This window comes from Dendrobates tinctorius, unplaced genomic scaffold (assembly GCF_039654945.1).
Source record: "Dendrobates tinctorius isolate UK_male_01 unplaced genomic scaffold, ASM3965494v1 ptg000143l, whole genome shotgun sequence".
NCBI lineage: Eukaryota > Metazoa > Chordata > Amphibia > Anura > Dendrobatidae > Dendrobates > Dendrobates tinctorius.
The window spans coordinates 15,549,914-15,570,050 of record NW_027361810.1 but is presented as its reverse complement, the minus strand read 5'-3'; the positions used below and the strand labels follow the sequence as shown (position 1 = coordinate 15,570,050).

The 20,137-nt window shown below is 43.1% G+C and overlaps 1 protein-coding gene and 1 long non-coding RNA gene across 3 annotated transcripts in view; one reads left to right on the top strand and one right to left on the bottom strand.

Moving 5' to 3' along the window:
• The window catches only part of THSD7B (thrombospondin type 1 domain containing 7B), a 501,312-nt gene that overhangs the window by 322,945 nt on the left and 158,230 nt on the right, over positions 1-20,137 (bottom strand). For both annotated transcript variants that reach the window (XM_073545559.1, XM_073545560.1), the window contains exon 4: positions 13,245-13,490. In XM_073545559.1, the coding sequence (XP_073401660.1) occupies positions 13,245-13,490 (246 nt within the window). The remainder of the gene's footprint in view (positions 1-13,244; positions 13,491-20,137) is intronic.
• The window catches only part of LOC141049286 (uncharacterized), a 135,742-nt gene that overhangs the window by 100,503 nt on the left and 15,102 nt on the right, over positions 1-20,137 (top strand). The window lies entirely within an intron of this gene.

Genomic DNA, 20,137 nt, shown 5'->3' with positions numbered 1-20,137 from the left:
CAGAATGTTCCTAAAGAGGATTGTCTTCTAAGTACCTATTCCAAGGGGCCCAAGTCGACACGAAAGCTTTATGATTATAAATTTCCCAGCTAGACAGCTCCTCTAAACGATAAATCTGATTTATTTTCGTATACCATTCTCCCAACGTGGGAGGAGCTACATCCTTCCAATGGGTAGCTATCAACTGTCTCGCCGCACTCAACATCAGTGGAAGAAGCCCATGTTTTTTTGGTAAAAAATCTTTTGACGGGCATGAAAGGAGAGCTTCCGTGGCTCCAAGATCCACCTTTATTAATCCTAATTTTTTGAGAACTAACTCAACTCCCTCCCAAAAAATTCGCAATCTAGGACATTCCCAGAATATATGCGTATGATGTCCTCTAGGATTGAGGCATCGCCAGCAATCATCATTATCCACGAGGCCTAACTGGAACAACTTAGCTGGAGTTAAATGCCACCTAGTTAATATTTTATAAGAATTCTCCTGCAAAAGTACACATCTAGAAAAACCCCTAGCATTTGACAGCATTTTAGATATTTGATCTTCTGTAAACGTGATATTAAGTTCAATTTCCCACGAGTGTATAAATGAGGGTTTAGAATGTACATTCGGAGAGATGAGATGTGAGTAAATGCGGGATATAATTTTCTGCCGTGGGGATGGAAGTTTAATCATAATATCTAGCCAGGACCAATTAGATTTAGACGGGAATCTCCTTCCAAACTGTAAAAGTATGCGTTTGATGTGTTGTTTCTGGAGAAAATTTGTTGGTTGGACCGATGCCCCCTGTGGCCAAGATCCCTCCCGCAAAGTGTTATTACTATAAAAACTATTTAACGTTTCTCTAGGGAGGTTGGACCATAAATTGTATGGATCCTGAAAGTCTTGCTCTAACAAATAGGGAATTGAGCCAATCGGTGTCAATGTGGAGGGGAAAGTATCTTCCGGGAACTCTCCCATTACCAATCTTTTAATACGCAACGTAGTTGTAGTTACATCATCCAACCTAAGAGAGGCCGGCGGCTTAGCCCTAGTCCAGAGATACGGCAAACCTCTCGGGCCCAGTAAAGCCCAGTCAACACTATCCCCCTCCTCCCTTTCAGCACAGGACACCACCTTTAACCATCTACTGAGATGGATAGCCTTATAATATAAAAGAAGGTCTGGAACCCCTAACCCTCCAAAAGAGAGAGGACGAGAAAGAAACTTATAAGGTAACCTAGCCCTTTTATTTTTCCATATAAATTTTCCAATAAGGGATTTTAATGTTCCAAAAAATGTCAGGGGAATCCGAATCGGAACCATGTTCATGGTATATAGTATAATGGGCATTATATATGCCTTAAACACATTAATACGACCCATCCAGGATAAAGTGGGTAAGCTATACTTCTGCATCAGGTTTTTGACCTTTTGAATTAAAGGAGTGTAATTGTCATGGAATAGGTTAGTGGGGTCTCTAGTTATCATTATTCCCAAATATCTAATAGAATTAGTGGCCCAAGAGAATGGAATCTGCGTACGAATGGTGGAGGTCTGAGAGTGAGGGAGACCAATGTTTAACACTTCAGATTTTGACAAATTGATTTTGAAATTAGAAAGGAGACCAAAATGATGAAAGGCTTGGAGAATAATTGGAAAGGCCTGGGATGGATTGGAGATAAGGAAAAGCAAATCGTCTGCGAAAGCTAGAGTCTTAAGTGACCTCTGACCCACCATCAACCCCTCTATACGTTGATCTTGTCTGATGCTTTGTATCAAAGTTTCTATAACTAAAATGAACAAAGAAGGCGACAAGGGGCAACCCTGTCTAGTCCCGTTGCTAATCCCAAAACTATCTGACAGGGTGCCGTTGACTCTGACCTTGGCCGGATGTAATAAAAAACTTTTGTGGGATGAACTGGACGAAAAAAACCTTATTTTCTCTGTTTCATTTTTGCTGTAGAAATGACTTGATAAAAGGGTTTTCCCATAATTTTTTTTCTTTTTTACTGAACAGGACTGCAGGGGTTAAAAACAACAAGGTAGCGGGAAGGAGAATGCTGAGCCCAGTCATTGGCTGCTGATATGTGCGTAAGGCTGGGATCACACTTGCGAGAAACTCACACGAGTCTCGCGTCTCAATACCCGGCACTGCCGCCGGCACTTGGAACCGGCGTGTGCGGCGGCATGTATTTCTATGCAGCTGAGCGCGCCGGTCCCGAGTGCCGGCGGCAGTTCCGGGTATTGAGACGCGAGACTCGTGTGAGTTTCTTGCAAGCATGACCCCGACCTTAGGTGTAAAATCAGCGCTGCAGCATGTGAACGAAGACAGCAGCGGTGGAGACAGCATTGGGTGATCCCTTATCCCGGGGTTTATCTTAACTTTTGCAAACCTGTAGAGTAAGGCGAAAGATTTTTTAAAAAACATTTGAGTACAATTATGGCCAATTTTTATATATTTTTTTGCCTTAAAGTAAAAAAAATAGATTGTGTGGCTAATTTAGAGACACTTAAAGTGGTATTCTCATCTCCAAGATCCTATCCCAATATGTAGTAGGTGTAATAATAATGTTAGAAAATACCTCCAATTAGAAATGTAGTATACTTTAGTTCTTCTGATTCGCCATGTCTCTTTCCTCATGTGTAGGCATGGCAGGACCTAAGGGATCCATGGTTACGACCACTAGTAACTAGCTGTCAGTGGTCACAACTATGAATACCTAAGGTCCTGTCCTGCACATGAGGAAAGAGACATAGCGAATCAGAAGAACTATACTATATTTCTAATTGGAGGTATTTTCTAACATCATTATTACACCAACTACATATTGGGATAGGATCTTGGAGATGGAAATACCACTTTCATGTTTTGTTTTTGGTTTTTTTTATCCATAGAGAAGTAAGTTTTTTATTTATTTGTTTTTTATTTATTTATTTACTTTTTAATAACGAGTTGTAGTTTTTATAAGAACCATTTTGGAGTACTTTTTACATCCTTTATAGGGGAGGCCAGTTCACTGTAAAATAGCATAGGAGGACAAGCATAAATGCCCCCATTCATATTAGACAGCCGATGGCTGGGCAATTGTTCGACTACCAGTCATTTTTCCCCAGTTTGTCCATACAGAGGAACCGGCTTGGCGGAGCGTTCTTGGGTTTTTGTTAAGTCACCGTCAGTCTCTTCTGGAAGCGGTTTATCTTCCTGGCGAACAAAAGTATCGGCTGTTGAAATTTCAATGCCTGGGTCCTTTTCTCCCCAACTTCATCTATTTGAAGTCCCCCCCCCATACACATTAGAAGGTCACCAATCCCTCCGAAATCAGTGGTTTCAGCTCATTTTTATCTAATGCCTACGGAAGTTGGTTGTCTCCACCAGCTGTAGTGTAAGCTTGCAGATAATGGGAGACAGAGGACTGTCCTTTGCATAACGCCTTAGATACCTCAGTCATAATCAGCGATAGCATCTAAGGCGTAAAACTGCAGGGTTCATAGCTAACCCCAATTGCTGAAGTTACACATTGGGTTAAATAAATATTTGATCCCTTGGTGATTTTGTGAGGTTGCCCACTGACAAAGACATGAACAGTCTATAATTTTAAGGATAGGTTAATTTTAACATTGAGAGAATATCAAAAATAAAATCCAGAAAATCACACTGTATAAATTATATAAATGTATTTGCATTTTGCAGTGAGAAATTAGTATTTGATCCCTCTGGCAAACAAGACTTATTACTTGGTGGCAAAACCCTTGTTGGCAAGCACAGCAGTCAGACGCTTTTTGTAGTTGATGATGAGGTTTGCGCACATGTCAGGAGGAATTTTGGTCCACTCCTCTTTGCAGATCATCTCCAAATCATTGAGATTTTGAGGCTGCCACTTGGCAACGTGGAGCTTGAACTCCCTCCATAAGGGTATATGCACATGTAGTTTTAGGTGCTGCGCATTTGGAAGAATCCGCAGGTAAATTGTCAGGTCAAAAGACCTGTGGTTTATCTGCGGATTAGCCTGCGGGTTTGCCCTGCGGTTTACCACCTCTACAATGGAGCAGATGGCAAACTGCAGCGGAATCCGCAGAAAGAGTTTGAGCCACTCCTTCGTTGCCTTGGCTGTATGTTTTGGGTCATTATCTTGCTGGAAGACCCAGCCACGACCCAATTTTAATGTCCTGGCGGAGGGAAGGAGGTTGTCACTCAAGATTTTACAGTACATGACTCAATCTATTCTCCCATTGATGCGGTGAAGTAGTCCTGTGACCTTAGCAGAGAAACACCCCCAAAACATATTTTTCCACCTCCATGCTTGACAGTGGGGACGGTTTTCTTTGGGTCATAGGCAGCATTTCTCTTCCTCCAAACACGGCGAGTTGAGTTAATGCCAAAGACCTCATTTTTGCCATGGTTTATTGGGGTTACAGGCCAGGTGGTGTAAGAGTTAACATGGAAAGCCTCTCTATGGATCTGGGGAGGGTTCTTATAGCCTCATGGTGGAGCCGTTCGCTGTCGTTTATACTCTGAGCTGAGTTTGCCTGACCCTGTTCTGTCTGTGCTTCATGCCTATCATTGTATGTCTGCTTGGTGTTTGATCCGGTCCCGTCACGGTTAACGTCTCTTGTCTACTGATTCTGTACCTTGATTCCCGCTCCGTGTATGACTTATGGCTATATCCTGACCTCCCTTTGATTATCCCGCCTGTACCTCGCCGCCCGCCCTGTGTATGACTTTATTGCTTGTCTGACCTGGCTACTGTTTACTCCTCTTCGCCGCTGTATTGCAAGTACTGCTGTCAGCTCCCGGAGGGGCTTGGTGGTAACCCGCCCCTCTCCCTGATGTGCGGTCACATGACCGCAGGTCCTGTGGGTATCGAGCGATTCACAATTGCTCCGCCTCCCGCAGGTCCTGGATCCTGTCTGCTCATACCCACGCTATACACCGGACCCTCACAGCTGTGGGTAAGAGTCCTCCATATACCCCTTGTCGGTGTTCCTGTAATCTGGGGGGTGGTCCCATAGATCCACATCTGACAATTTTTTGTCTCATCTGACCACAGCGCCTTCTCCCAATCACTCACAGAATCATCCAGGTGTTCATGGGCAAACTTCAGACAGGCCTGCACATGTGCCTTCTTGAGCAGTGGGACCTTGCGGGCAGTGCAGGATTTTAAACCTTTACAGCGTAATGTGTTACCAATGGTTTTCTTGGTGACTGTGGTCCCAGCTGCCTTCAGATCATTAACAAGTTCCCCCAGTGTAGGTTTAGGCTGATCTCTCACCTTCCTCATGATCAAGGATACCTCACAAGATGAGATTTTGCATGGTGCCCCAGATTGATGTTGATTGACAGTCATTTTGTATTTCTTCCAGTTTCTTACTATTGCACCAACAGTTGTCTCCGTCTCACCCAGCATCTTACTTATGGTTTTGTAGCCCATTCCAGCTTTGTGCAGGTCTATGATCTTGTCTCTGACACCCTTAGAAAGCTCTTTGATCTTGCCCATGTTGTAGAGGTTAGAGTCTGACTGATTGAGTCTGTGGACATGAGTCTTTTATAAAGGTGACTATGTAAGACAGCTGTCTTTAATGCAGGTAACGAGTTGATTAGGAGCGTCTAACTGGTCTGTAGAAGCCAGAACTTTTAATGGTTGGTAGGGGATCAAATACTTATTTCTCACTGCAAAATGCAAATACATTTATATGATTTATACAGTGTGATTTTCTGGATTTTACTTTTGTTATTCTATCTCTCAATATTAAAATTAACCTACCCTTAAAATTATAGACTGTTCATGTCTTTGTCAGTGGGCAACCTTACCAAATCAGCAAAGGATCAAATACTTATTTCCCCCACAATGGGGGGTTGGAGGCTGAACCCCTACATGTCATAAAGGGATTAATGGGGAACATCTGTAGTTTGGGACCTGGAACAAATTGTCACCAAGAACGTCTCCCACTCTGGAAGAAATAAAAATGAACCTTAAGAAGGTAAACATTGTTCTTCCATAATTTGTACAGTAATGCCGAGTCACAACACCAACCCCGACCTGAGGCTGCACACGGTACCGTGACCTCTATAGGTAGTCAGCAGGAGATGCCGTCACCTATAACACTTGTTACAGAAGTAACAAGGTAACAACAAGCAAAGGACAAAATTGAGTTTAGTGAAGATCCGCAGCCCCAATGCAAAATCTGTACCTGCTCCCCACCTACTATAATGTGCCATTCTGGATAAGGATTCCTATAATTTATAGATTCAATCATTCTGCGTGAAGAACAGCAGCCTAAAAGTAGATAGGAAATCTCAGACTACCGCGGGACAATCACTAGACAGTGCAGCAAAGGTGGAGTCACTCATCATAACTGCAGCAAGTATGACATATTGGTGCTGATTACTGGGCACAAAGTTATTTTTTTCCTTACAGAGACATTTCTTTCATCTGGAATCACATAATCTGGAAATTCTAATAATATTGTTTAATAATCTAGCACTTGTTTCCAACACAGAATATGAGCCGTATGACGCATACACTATATGGCGTTATACGACACCATGCCGATATCGAATTGCTCATTATTTGTGATTCTCATAGAATCATAGAATGGTAGAGTTGGAAGGGACCTCCTGGGCCATCTGGTCCAACCCCCTGCTCAAAGCAGGATTCGCTAAATCATCCCAGTCAGATGTCTGTCCAGCCTCTGTTTGAAGACTTCCATTGAAGGAGAACTCACCACTTCTCGTGGCAGCTTGTTCCACTCATTGATCACTCTGTCAAAAAGTTTTTTCTAATATCTAATCTGTGTCTTCTCCCATTCAGTTTCATCCCATTGCTTCTAGTCTTTCCTTGTGCAAATGAGAATAAAGTTGATCCTTCTACAATGTGACAGCCCTTTAGATATTTGTAGACCGCTATTAAGTCTCCTCTCAGTCTTCTCTTCTGCAGGCTAAACATTCCCAAATCCTGCAACCTTTCCTCATAAGACAGGGTTTGCACAAAAATTACAAAAAAGTGAGAAACCTTCATCTCTCTAAGAGGTGTCACTACAGATATCGTGATAATTGGCGCTCACCAAGGATAAAATTCTGCTTGTCTCCTCCATCTAATTATTAATAAGTATCAGGGAAGAATACGTATCTCCGAGGACACTTCATTGTGGTCTGGCTTCAGTAGAACTATTATTACTGACACTGGCTTTGTCCCCACTAATAAGTCACTATGCTCTGACACTTCCCATCACATTTCATGTGGTGCTGCGTACACTAGAGGACGGGCAGCAGTCACCACAATACCTTCAACTTACAATTGGAGACACATCTCTGGTACTTGGAGAGGAAATTAAACCATTGTCCTACCCTGTACCTATAGGTAAGGGAACATTAGTCCCACCAAGAGTCTATAATTATATCTCCAGGGACCAACAGAGATGTAATGTTATCCTCTCAATTACTCTAGACCTCCAGGGAAACCAATATTAATCTCTCTACTGCTTTAGAGCACAAGTGAAGCCTGTATCATGCATTGATGCTCTGACAACCTTCCCCCAGCTACACCCCTATATTCAATGTTTTACTATTCTAGACCAACCGGAATGTAATATTAACCACTTTATTTACTCTACACCAACAAGGAAATAATATTATCCTCTCAATTACTCGACACTACCAGGGAAGTAATAGTAACTGCTCAATTACTGCAGACCACCAGGGAAGCAATATTATCCCATCTATTATTGAAAATCATCAGGGAAGTAATATTACCCTTTAAATTACTCAAAAATATCCCCTATATCACCAGAAAAGAAGGCAATAACCCATCAATTACTATCCTACACCACAAGGTGTCCTCAACTGTAGCCCACCAGGGAAACAGGAAGATACATGTCCAATACTCTGGACTACAAGGAAACCTGACATTGACTTCTCCATTAGTCTAAACCATCAGGGATGGAGGCATTATCTCCATTACTATCTCATATATGCATTCCCTCACCATTTCTGGTCCTCTTACAATACATCGATTATGTAATATCTCCCACATCACTAATATTTCTAGAAACACACAATGAGCTCCGACAATTTCCAAAATTGCATCTTTCATTTCTAATCAATAGGCACAATAACTTGTTATCTCTTCTAACGTCTCGATAAATTCATCTTCCAGGAGGAGAAGTAATGTTTACAATGTTTAATAGAGTGAATAACGGGCACTTATAGTACATTAGTCTGCCGAGTAAAAAAGCCGTTTTATAACTACCCAAGACAACAGAAGAAAAGAAATAGCTGAAATTAAAATTGTGTTTGCAGATTGCTGAAATAGTCCTGACAGCCAAAATAGTCTTTTATTTGATGACATTCAAAAATTTCAGACACATACACAAAAAAAAACATAGCGGAATCCAAGCTCTCAGAATTGCAACCGGCGGCATCTTTGCAAAGCTGAAGAACGTTTGCTCTACTTTAGACAAAGGTGATGATGGGGGATTTGTTCTGGCGATCGGAGGGTTCTCAGTGGTCAGACTTCCACTGATCGTATAGATAGAAGGTGACTTGAAGAAACTAGAATTTTTTTATGAATATCATGGGGTAGAACAAAATGTTTTGGAGATGTCTTATTACTTTGGATTTGACTTTTTTACTTTATTTTTCACTTTATTGTTTAGGGTTTTTTTTTTTTTTAAACTTGAGCCTGTGGTCTTCAGTACTGAAACTCTTCAGTATTGCAGGATATAGTGCAAATAATGACCTCCAATGAAGCCCAGCCTGTGGCTGAGCTTCGCTGGAGCATCATGATGACAGAGACAAGGGCTTTCAGCCATCCCCTGTCTGCCATTGCAGTCCATCAGACAACCTTTTAAAAAATAAAGGGTCAACAGGATAGGTTATCATCCATCTCATTGAACCTTTAAAAGGACTGTTCTTTGAAAACATGTTATCAACCTATCCACAGAATAGGTGACACTTATTGTTTGGTGGGGGTCTGACCGCGGGGATCTACACTGATTGGCGGAATCAGACCCTTTTAGAATGTAGGGTCCATTCATTCCCTAAAGGGCTGCTTCTTTCTTTTTCCAACAGCCCCCAGAGAATAAATGGAATTGGAGCTGCGGTCAGGTATCCAACCTGCCCTTCCATTTCATAATGGGGATAAAAGTTCCCCGTCTGGATAAAAACTCCCCATTCTGCCTACCTGTGGATATGTAATAACTCGTTTCCAACCTTTAGAAAACTTTTAGCTTACAAGAGGAGTCTTAGAATTAGGTCACACCATATACAAGGATCAGGCAACCTGCAAAACCCGACGTGGAGCTCAACAGAAGGCGGCGGACCCAGGAGAAGAGAGTGGAGCCCGGGATATCAGGCACATTTGTGCTACAGCAGTATCTTTTTATTTTCTAGAGTATTACTGGGAGCCAAAAAGAGACAAAACATTAATTTTATCAGCAATAAATTAGAAATTGTGATTGCATTCACTAGATGAAGCCAAAAAAGAGAGAAAGACAACAGCAGAAGGAAATCTGGAAACCGTGGCATTTCTTAGCAGAGTAACTGTGCAGTAGCTGGTGTGATGTCAATGCCAGGTCTCAGTTTTCATCTTCTCCTGTTGATAAGTTTTTGCTATAAAGTCAGTTACTTACAGTATTATTGGCTGCGAACAAACAATCTAATGGATGCATAATGCAAATATCGCGGAAATCGAGGCCAACGTCTAAGCTGCTCGCAACCTGTATGAAAAGGTGACCCCATCACCGGAATAGTGAATGCGCTTCTGTAATGTATCTATATCCTTGAGGTCTGGGAGAGCTCATTTCACTCTATATATTGTAAATACTTTATGGTGTACATCACTTTAACCCCTTAAGGATACAGCATTTTTTTACTTATGCACTTTAGTTTTTTCCTCCATTTATTCCAAGAACCACAACTAATTTTTTATTTTTTCATCGACATGACAGTATAAGGCTGTGTTCACATACAGCATTTTTTAGCGGTTTTCCCAATAAAACCGCTAAAAAACCACTAAAAATAAGCTTCCCATTCATTTCTATGCATTTTGCACTTTTTGTGCATATTGATGAGTTTTTTACCGCGAAAAAAAAAAAACGCTTTGCGGTAAAAAACGCAGCATGCTCATTAATTTCGCTGATTTTTCTGCGTTTCTGGCTATTTCTATGCATTTTGAAAACGCGCGGGAAAAAAACGCATAAAAACCGCACATTTTTTGCGCAAGAAAAGGCGCAGAAAACTTGCAGAAAACAACGCGCAGTTTCTGGGAAGGGAGTCAGGTTTTCCAGCAGAAATTTTCTGCTACGTGTGCACTTAGCCTAAGGGTTTACTTTTTGCAGGACTGATCTTAGTTTTGAAATACACCTTTCATTTTACTGTATAAGATATTAAATGTAACCAGGAAACATGATTCTCCAGGTCAATATGATTATGGTCATACCAAACTTGTCCAGGTTTTTTGGAAATCTGTAAGGAAAAAAAATTGTTGTTTCTGTCACCATTTTCTGAGACCAGTAACTTACGGTATTTATTTTATTTTTGCGCACTGAGCTGATGCTTTTATTAATACCATTTGGAGGTAGATATGAAATTTTGACTCTTGTATTTTTGGAGGGAATATGGCAATTCTGGCAGTCCAATTTTTTTTCTTTTCAATGTGGTTAAAATAATGTTATATTTTGAAAGATCAAACTTGATATCAAATATTTTTTACATTTATTTTTAATTGTGAAAAAGGGGGATTTAAATTTTTATATATTGTTTATTTTAAAAAAAAGTAAAGCTTTTTTCCATTTTTACTCGTACTTTTTAGTCCACATAGGGGATTTGAATCTGCGAAACTAGCGTATTGCAGTATATGGAGAAACTGTGGTTCTCCTATGAAGCTTAGTCTCTGGCTGCACTTCACACGACGAACGATATGACAGTTATAGGGCTCCCTACTGCCATGGTAGCCCATCGGTTCCACGCAATTGTGTCGTGTGGACATGGGAACATATGTGAAATTGCGCCATTTAAATACCCCTGTCAGAAATTGACAGATACAGTTAAAGGGTTAAATTGCTGCAATCGGAGTGCGCTCCGGACTCTGCAGCTGCAGGCAGATGAATGCTTTGTTACACAGCCAGCATCTACCTGGTATGCAGCAGGCACATCTCCTGAGCCAGCTCCACACTTTCCTTACTGACCTGTGATGAAAGTGTTCAACATAAGGGGTTGACAGGCATGATTGGACAGTGTGCTTACTCTCCAGACAGAAGAAAGTTAACTATTTTAGTGTCACGGCTCGGTAGTAGGATATTCTGGGGCTAGGGGCTCATTCCTTATTCCTCAAACTATGGGGGCCCCTAGTCTATCCCTGCTCCCTGGATTACTTCTGAGGGTGAAGACACCGGGGCCACGTGCCTTGCTGTGCTCCTATATCTACCCTGATACGTCTCCATCCAGGGAAGTGGGGAGTAGTAGCTTATAAGAATTCACAAACAAGAGTAACAAGGGAATATACAGGGATAAATGAAAATAACAATCATACTAATATGCACTCATAAACAACAGAGTGGAATACCGTGGAGAAAATGAAGGAGAAACTAAATAGGAGAGGATGAGGATATGCACACACACAAAACTCCAAGCAACAATCTTCTGAGCAATCCTCCAACTCCAGAACCAGGCAGTATGAAACTAATACTCGCAATCCCTAAATGCCAGAGGCAAGTATACATAGCAGAGGTGAGTGGCCAACACTGAACAGCTAAGACCATCAAAGCAGGAAAGCTCCAGTGTCATGATCCAGGATGGGGTTTGTCTTTGGCCCGTCCTGGTCAGACAGGGGTTAATTGTTTCTGCCTCTCTCTGGCAGAGGACGGCTATTTAATGCTCACTCGACCTTGGTCCGGTGTCAGTTATACTCCTGCCCTCGGCTGAGTTAGTTGACCTCGTGCGTACGTGTGCCTTGTGCCTGATAACTTGTTGCTTGTTTGGTTTTGATCCGGTTCTGTCCCTGTTACGAGTTCTGCCTGACCCTCTTGTACTGTGCTATCTCTCCGTGTATGACCCTCTGCCTGTGACCTGACTATTCTCTGCTCGTCCCTCTGGTACCGCACAGCCCTCTCCGTGTACGACCCTCGCTTGTCTGACCTGCGTTTTCCTCTCCTCTACAACAGTTGCCCTGCAGTAGGTACATTACATCATCTGCAGCAGTAGGATACTAAGCCCCGCCCCCTGCCATCACATGATTGTAGGTCCTAGGACTCCTTACTATTTTCTGTGCCGCAGGTCCTGTCTGCTTGAACCATCACTACAGTGTTGGACCCCGTGCTCTCCCATAGTGTGGGTAAGTCACCCTGCCCTGCGTGGCAGTTTGCCGATGCTGACAGGGTCCTGACATTAGAGTCCTGACATCCAGAAGCTCTCAACTGAACTGATTAACAGTTGCACTGCTAGCAAGGAATAATCGGGGCGCCAGATTGAGTAGAGAGCAGTGCCGAATATCACGTGGTTCACGAGTGCTTGGATCCATGTAAGTGAATTAGAGAGAATTTTTCCATCCTCCGGAAAAATGCTCATCTTTGCCATTAACGTCCATTATGCTCGTTCCTCAAGTCGAGGACGTCCGAGCGCCCGACGTGCTCGTTTCGAGTACTGAGCACTCTAGCATTTCACTGATCAATCAACACTAATTATAGCCTGTGTAAGATGTGTGCATCAAGATTGGAAATGTTAAGCCTTGTACTGCCACCTAAAACCAATATGCCTGACGTTGTATACGTGATGAGCTATGCAAGTGATTGCTATTAACTGTGGTTAGTCCAGTTAAGCTTTTTAATAAAGAGAAATCTACAACCATGGCCATTCCCATTCTTTTGAGAGCAGTAATCATCCAGAGGTACACCACAGTAAGTCAATCAATGTCCAAGTGAGCGGAAAGTACGGAATGAGACTCCGCATACATATACGTGAGATATGAAAATATAGAAAATTACTGCGACTTATTAAGTTGCATTATGCCAGAATTTTAGCAGAAACACCTTACAGAATCAGCCCTTAAATCTTGACCACATGATATTGAAATTTGTTATCCAGAACTGAAGGATCTGGTGTATTTTTCTGCTCTACCCTATGTCCTATGCTACTGAGGCCAAAGATCAATCAGAAAATCCTTACTAGCCAGTAGGGTATCGCTCCAACCTGGGTTGGGTCATCTGTCTGCAAGGTCCTTGCATTACGCCAAGGGGTAGGATGGGACCTAGACAATCAACAACATACCCAAGACATGGAGGCAGGCGTCCTCCTGTTTCACAAGCCTCCTCTTCTTCCAGGGCCGGACAATGTTTCCCTCCTCCAACGGCCATGTGTTTCACAGTCCTCCTCCTGCTCCGCAGTCCAAGAATGGTCCCTTCGGGCTGACAGGTCTTAAAACAGACGCTCCACTCAGACCATTCTGATACTTCACAGTCTTTTGGCATCACACACGACTGATAATGTAGAGGCATGTTGTCCTGGGTACAAATGCTAAGAAGACAGATGACCATAATTACTGTATGTATCGTACTTTTTTGCATTACCTTATACATTGTAACCATTCAAGGGGCAAAAACATATTTTCAGATGCAAATATATTATCACTAAAAACTTAATGCTGTCTTCTTTTCTTATACACCAGAAGTTCTCAATCTTCTTCTATCGAATTAACATAAAAATCGAATAGCACACAGATGGCACTCAGATTTTATCCAAGTGCTTTCCAATTTTTCCTCTTGTATTGACGAGTTTTATCTATGTCTCGGATAAAAATTGGACATGCCTCTGTGTTTCGATCCTCAGATAAACATGGAGCCCTTTAGACTATAATGGGTACGAGTTCTACCGTTCCTACGTGAAAAACTGCCGTGTGAATGAGCCCTTACATTTAATTTAGTAAACTGTAATTAAAATAATGAAAACTTTCTTATATTCCTGTTTTGGTGCCAACATAGGTAGAAAGCAGTTGGGCATGACCATAGAACTGGAATTGTAGCAAGGTACAAGTTCCCAGAGGTTACATTTCAATGGCGAGTGATCTTGCATGATAGGCAGTCTTTGTTCAGTAGATACATCTCACCTGTATTGGCACTTTCTGGGATTTGTCAGGATCCCAATAATTGGGATTCTATTTGTCAGACTTGATGTGTCATAAAAGTCACTTTTTAGAACTACAACTTTTTGCATGAAAAGTTGGATTGGAATATACACAGTTCTACCATGTCTGACGTGTTATGAGTACAAATCCTAGAATTCCAGCTTTATGCACCATATTGACGTTTGACCAGATGTCACCTCCCTGCTCTGCTATCCAAAAGCAGTGTCTATCAGATAAAGGGCTCATGCACATGACCGATTTTCTCATAAGGCCGGGATCACACACTGCGAGAAACTCGGACGAGTCTCGCATGTTAATACCCGGCACTCGGGAGCAGAGCGTGTGGCTGCATGTATTGCTATGCAGCTGCACGCTCCGATCCGAGTGCCGGCGGCAGTGCCGGGTATAAACATGCGAGACTCGTCCGAGATTCTTACTTGTGTGATCCCGGCCTAAGAGTGCTATCCGTGGGCTTTATGGATAGCACTCTTACCTATGATATTCTATGAGGATGTGCATGTGTCTGATTTTTCTGTAGACCGATTGCTCCACCGAAAAAATTGGAGAATTGTCCGATTTTGATCTGTGGGTCAAATCAAAACGGCACTGCAATGTTATTCACGTGTGGTCCATGAAAAAAATTTGATGACATTCAAGTGCAGTCCAGTTTTCAAAAACTGACAAAGCAGAAGGTGGAAAAAAATTTTTTTTCTCCAAGTCTGGGTAATTATAATGCCACTCTGATGAAACTCTGATCAAGCTCTGATCAAAATCGGATGATTTTTCTGGGGTGTGGAGAAATTGGTCTTGTGAACCTACCCAAACCTTCATACTTTTCCTTCCACTTTCTAAGCAACAGCAAAGAAAGAACTAAACTACCGTAATCATCTTCCCACCATCTCAGCCCCTTTCCTCAACAGAACTATGAATCCTACTTAATAGCTCCACACTTTCCCCAGTATCACAAATCTACCACTTTGCTGTAACCTTTGATTCCACCCTGCCTTTCAAACCCCACAATAAAGACCTGCCCTCCTCCAACTTATTCAAATTTTCTTAAATTTGCTCTATCCCTTAGGCCTCATTCAGATGTCTAATTGTCTCACCTACCAGAAAAATGCACAGATTATTTTGATCAGACTGTATTCAGAGCTTGATCAGACTGTTCTCCAAGTGTCATCAGTTTTCCTCGTAGGTGGAGAAAAAAAAAAAATTCTGCTACGCGAGAGTGGATGAAAATCGGACTGTACTTGGATATCCTCTGAAAACAGTCCAACTTTTTCACAGACCTATAAACTTGCATTGCCAATTTTGATCCAACACTCAGATCAAGATCGGTCCACAGAAAATCACGGACATGTGAGTGATCTCATTCACTATTGTAGGTACAAGTGCGATCCATGAAAAGCACGGACAGCACTCTTATGCAAAAAAATGGATGTCTGAATGAAGCCTAACTTTGAGCAAAGTGATAAAACATGTCCGACTCCTAATAATCCTCAGCCTAGGCTATTGCAACATTGTCTCTGTGGCCTCTCATCTAGTAAGCAGTCGCACCTCTTATCCAGCCATACCGGTTAATTCCCTTCTTCTAGCAAGCATTTCATTTTACAAGCTATTGCTTATGAAATTCAGTTCCCAATAATAAAAAGGTTTTCAATGATCATTTGTGTAGCTCCATCGACTTGTGCTCCTTGAAAATAAACTCAACAGTTCTTCACCCTCCCCTGCTCTGCGCTGTTGCCCCAGTCATGTTGGCCCGTACCGTCTACAATACAAGAGCGGCTGAGCCCAGATTCCCTACTGGAAAACTTCGACAATGATTTACAAGCCATCAACAATCTGTCCCCTCCATGCATCTGTAATCTAATCTCCTACTACCTCTCTACACATAATCTCCAATCCATAACCTGTCTTCTCCATGCATCTCTAATCTAATCTCCTGATGGCACCAGTTCATAATCTGTCTTCTCCATACACCCTTCACTCAATTTCCCAATATATAAACTCCAGTCTATAAACTCTCCTCTCCATATATCTGACCTAACCTCCCGATACCACCTTACACATAACCTGTCCTCTCCATACATCTCTGTTCGAATCTCATTTAGCCATCTGCTCAGATCACCTCAAATCCATAACATTTGCCAATGTGGCGCCCCCAGGAGTAAGGTCGCCACAGTGGCTGTGCCTTCCTCCAGGGAGGGTAATGCCAGGCTTAGAGGCAATGACGGGTCTCTCTCGCAGTCAATCTATGCATGCAACACAGTTCCACTCCAGACCAGCAGGGGGAACTCTGAACCGGGATTAAGGGGAGGAGCGCTCTCTGAGGGCCAAGAGGAGGGAGTAGTCAGTTAGTCTGCGGAGGGTGAAGTGTGCAGACATGTGGAAGGAGCGCTGAGATAGAGCTGAGAGGAAGAGCTCATCTCCCGTAAGAGTGCAAGAACTGGAGCCTGGTCTCCACGGCTGTATGGACACTGATGGTCCTACAGCACACACCAGAGGAGTAGGAGGCTGCAAATGCACTACTCCCATCTAAGACTTGAGGGCACAACAGCAACACGGATAGTGAGCCGGGACTTAGGAGTGAGGAATCCCTGGAACAGGCTACAGTTCATCTGCTGAGAGAGAATCCCTGAATTGCTTCCATGCTAGCCTGCTCCGGTACCATCTGTAATCAGGACCCTGGACTGCAGTTATCAAGTAAAGGTACAGAAATTGCACCCCGCTGTGTCTTGTCTGCTTCCTACCTTTCCGGCACCGCTACATCCCCGTGCCAACCACATCTACACTGCCTTGGGACTATAGCTTCAACTGTGGGGAGCTTTTACATCTTTGCTGCACCCTACCATCAGTCCCAGCGAATCTGCATGCAGCGTCGGCTTAACACCTCCCTTGCCGAACACCACAGGTGGCGTCACGAACTATTCATCTAACTACATTCCACCATTCACATCTTCCTATTACTTGGGCGCCCAGGGCCACGGTCCGGGTCACCGCTGCTGTGACACATCCCACTGATACCGGCCCGGTACCGAGTACCCCACAGCCCTGGGAGGGCGACCCACCTCCTCCATTCATGTCTGACCCAATCTCCTGCTATCTCCTTACAAGTAATCATTGGTCCATAACTTGTCCTCAACATACATCTATGCCCTAATCTCCCGACGCCTCCACACACCTAATCTCCAGTTCATCACCTACCCCTCCATACATATCTGCTCTAATCCCAGCTAGCTCCTTGAACGTTACCTCTTCTTCTCAGAGGACCCGCTTCCTTACTCCTCTCTTGTGCTCCGTACGATTTGGCTCTTGCATCCCCCATACTTATTGCTCCAATTGGTCAGAGTCTTCGCTATCTTCAACCTGAAACCCATCTCTTCAGGAAAGTCTACAAAGTGCAATGACTAGTGTTGAGCATTCCGATACCGCAAGTATCGGGTATCGGCCGATACTTGCTGTATCGGAATTCCGATACCGACTTGAAAAAAAAAAAAAATTCCCACACAGCAATGGCATAAAGTGAGACTAGGGACTTTTTTTTTTTTAAGTGGCGGAGGAATACAGTGCGGAAGGATACCTACCTTCCGTCATTGGATTCCTGCAGCCCGTAGAGAACGGCGGCATCAGCTGATGCTGCAGTTCTCTACCCAAGATCGTCGTGGGACACACTCGTGGACTGCTTCGGATCGTGGGTGAGTATTTTTGTGGTTTGTTATGTTAATATTTATTCCTTTAAAAGACAATGGCTTCGGGGAACAATGTGACAAGTATTGGTAAGTATGTTACTCTATGTTATATGTACTGTATGTCTATGTATGTATTGTATGAATGTATTGTATGTAGTATGTATGTAGTATATACACTCACTGGCCACTTTATTAGGTACACCATGCTAGTAAGGGGTTGGACCCCCTTTTGCCTTCAGAACTGCCTCAATTCTTCGTGGCAGAGATTCAACAAGGTGCTGGAAGCATTCCTCAGAGATATTGGACCATATTGACATGATGGCATCACACAGTTGGCGCAGATTTGTCGGCTGCACATCCCTGATGCGAATCTCCCGTTCCACCACATCCCAAAGATGCTCTATTGGATTGAGATCTGGTGACTGAGGAGGCCATTTGAGTACAGTAAACTCATTGTCATGTTCAAGAAACCAATCTGAGATGATTCGAGCTTTATGACATGGCGCATTATCCTGCTGAAAGTAGCCATCAGATGTTGGGTACATTGTGGTCATAAAGGGATGGACATGGTCAGCAACAATACTCAGGTAGGCTGTGGCGTTGCAACGATGCTCAATTGGTACCAAGGGGCCCAAAGAGTGCCCAGAAAAAAATTCCCCACACCATGACACCACCACCACCAGCCTGAACCGTTGATACAAGGCAGGATGGATCCATGCTTTCATGTTGTTTACGCCAAATTCTGACCCTACCATCCGAATGTCGCAGCAGAAATCGAGACTCATCAGACCAGGCAACGTTTTTCCAATCTTCTACTGTCCAATTTCGATGAGCTTGTGCAAATTGTAGCCTCAGTTTCCTGTTCTTAGCTGAGAGGAGTGGTACCCAGTGTGGTCTTCTGCTGCTGTAGCCCATCTGCCTCACAGTTCGACGCACTGTGCGTTCAGAGATGCTCTTCTGCCTACCTTGGTTGTAACGGGTGGCAATTTGAGTCACTGTTGCCTTTCTATCAGCTCGAACCAGTCTGCCCATTCTCCTCTGACCTCTGGCATCAACATGGCATTTCCGGCCACAGAACTGCCGCTCACTGGATTTTTTTTCTTTTTCGGACCATTCTCTGTAAACCCTAGAGATGGTTGTGCGTGAAAATCCCAGTAGATCAGCAGTTTCTGAAATTCTCAGACCAGCCCTTCTGGCACCAACAATCATGCCACGTTCAAAGGCACTCAAATCACCTTTCTTCCCCATACTGATGCTCGGTTTGAACTGCAGGAGATTGTCTTGACCATGTCTACATGCCTAAATGCACTGAGTTGCCGCCATGTGATTGGCTGATTAGAAATTAAGTCTTAACACACAGTTGGACAGGTGTACCTAATAAAGTGGCCAGTGAGTGTATGTGGTATGTATGTAGCATGTAGTATGTATGTAGTATGTATGTAGCATGCATGTAGCATGCAGTATGTATGTAGCATGCATGTAGTATATATGTAGCATGTAGTATGTATGTAGCATGCATGTAGTATGTATGTAGTATGTATGTAGCATGCATGTAGTATGTATGTAGCATGTAGTATATATGTAGCATGTAGTATATATGTAGCATGTAGTATGTATGTAGCATGCATGTAGTATATATGTAGTATGTATGTAGCATGTAGTATGTATGTAGCATGCATGTAGTATGTATGTAGTATGTATGTGGTATGTATGTAGCATGTAGCATGCATGTAGTATGTATGTAGTATATATGTGGTATGTATGTAGCATGTAGTATGTATGTAGCATGCAGTATGTATGTATGTAGCATGCAGTATGTATGTAGCATGCATGTAGTATATATGTAGCATATATGTAGTATGTATGTAGCATGTAGTATATATGTAGTATGCATGTTGCATGCATGTAGTATATATGTAGTATGTATGTTGCATGTAGTATATATGTAGTATGCATGTTGCATGCATGTAGTATATATGTAGTATGTATGTTGCATGTAGTATATATGTAGTATGAATGTAGCATGTATGTAGTATGTAGTATGAATGTAGCATGTATGTAGCATGTAATTTTTATTTTTTTTTTTACATTCAACACATTAGCCGGATGATGGGACTACTACTGTCCCATCATTGGCTAATGTGTCAATCACTGTCATGGTAGCAGGCATCGCCCGATGGGACTTGTAGTCCCATCGGACGATGCCTGCACAGACCCCCGAAGCCTGCACAGCCCCCCGGCAGGCCGGCACAGCCCCCCGGCAGGCCGGCACAGCCCACCGGAGCCTGCACAGACCACCGGCAGGCCGGCACAGCCCCCCGGCAGGCCGGCACAGCCCACCGGAGCCTGCA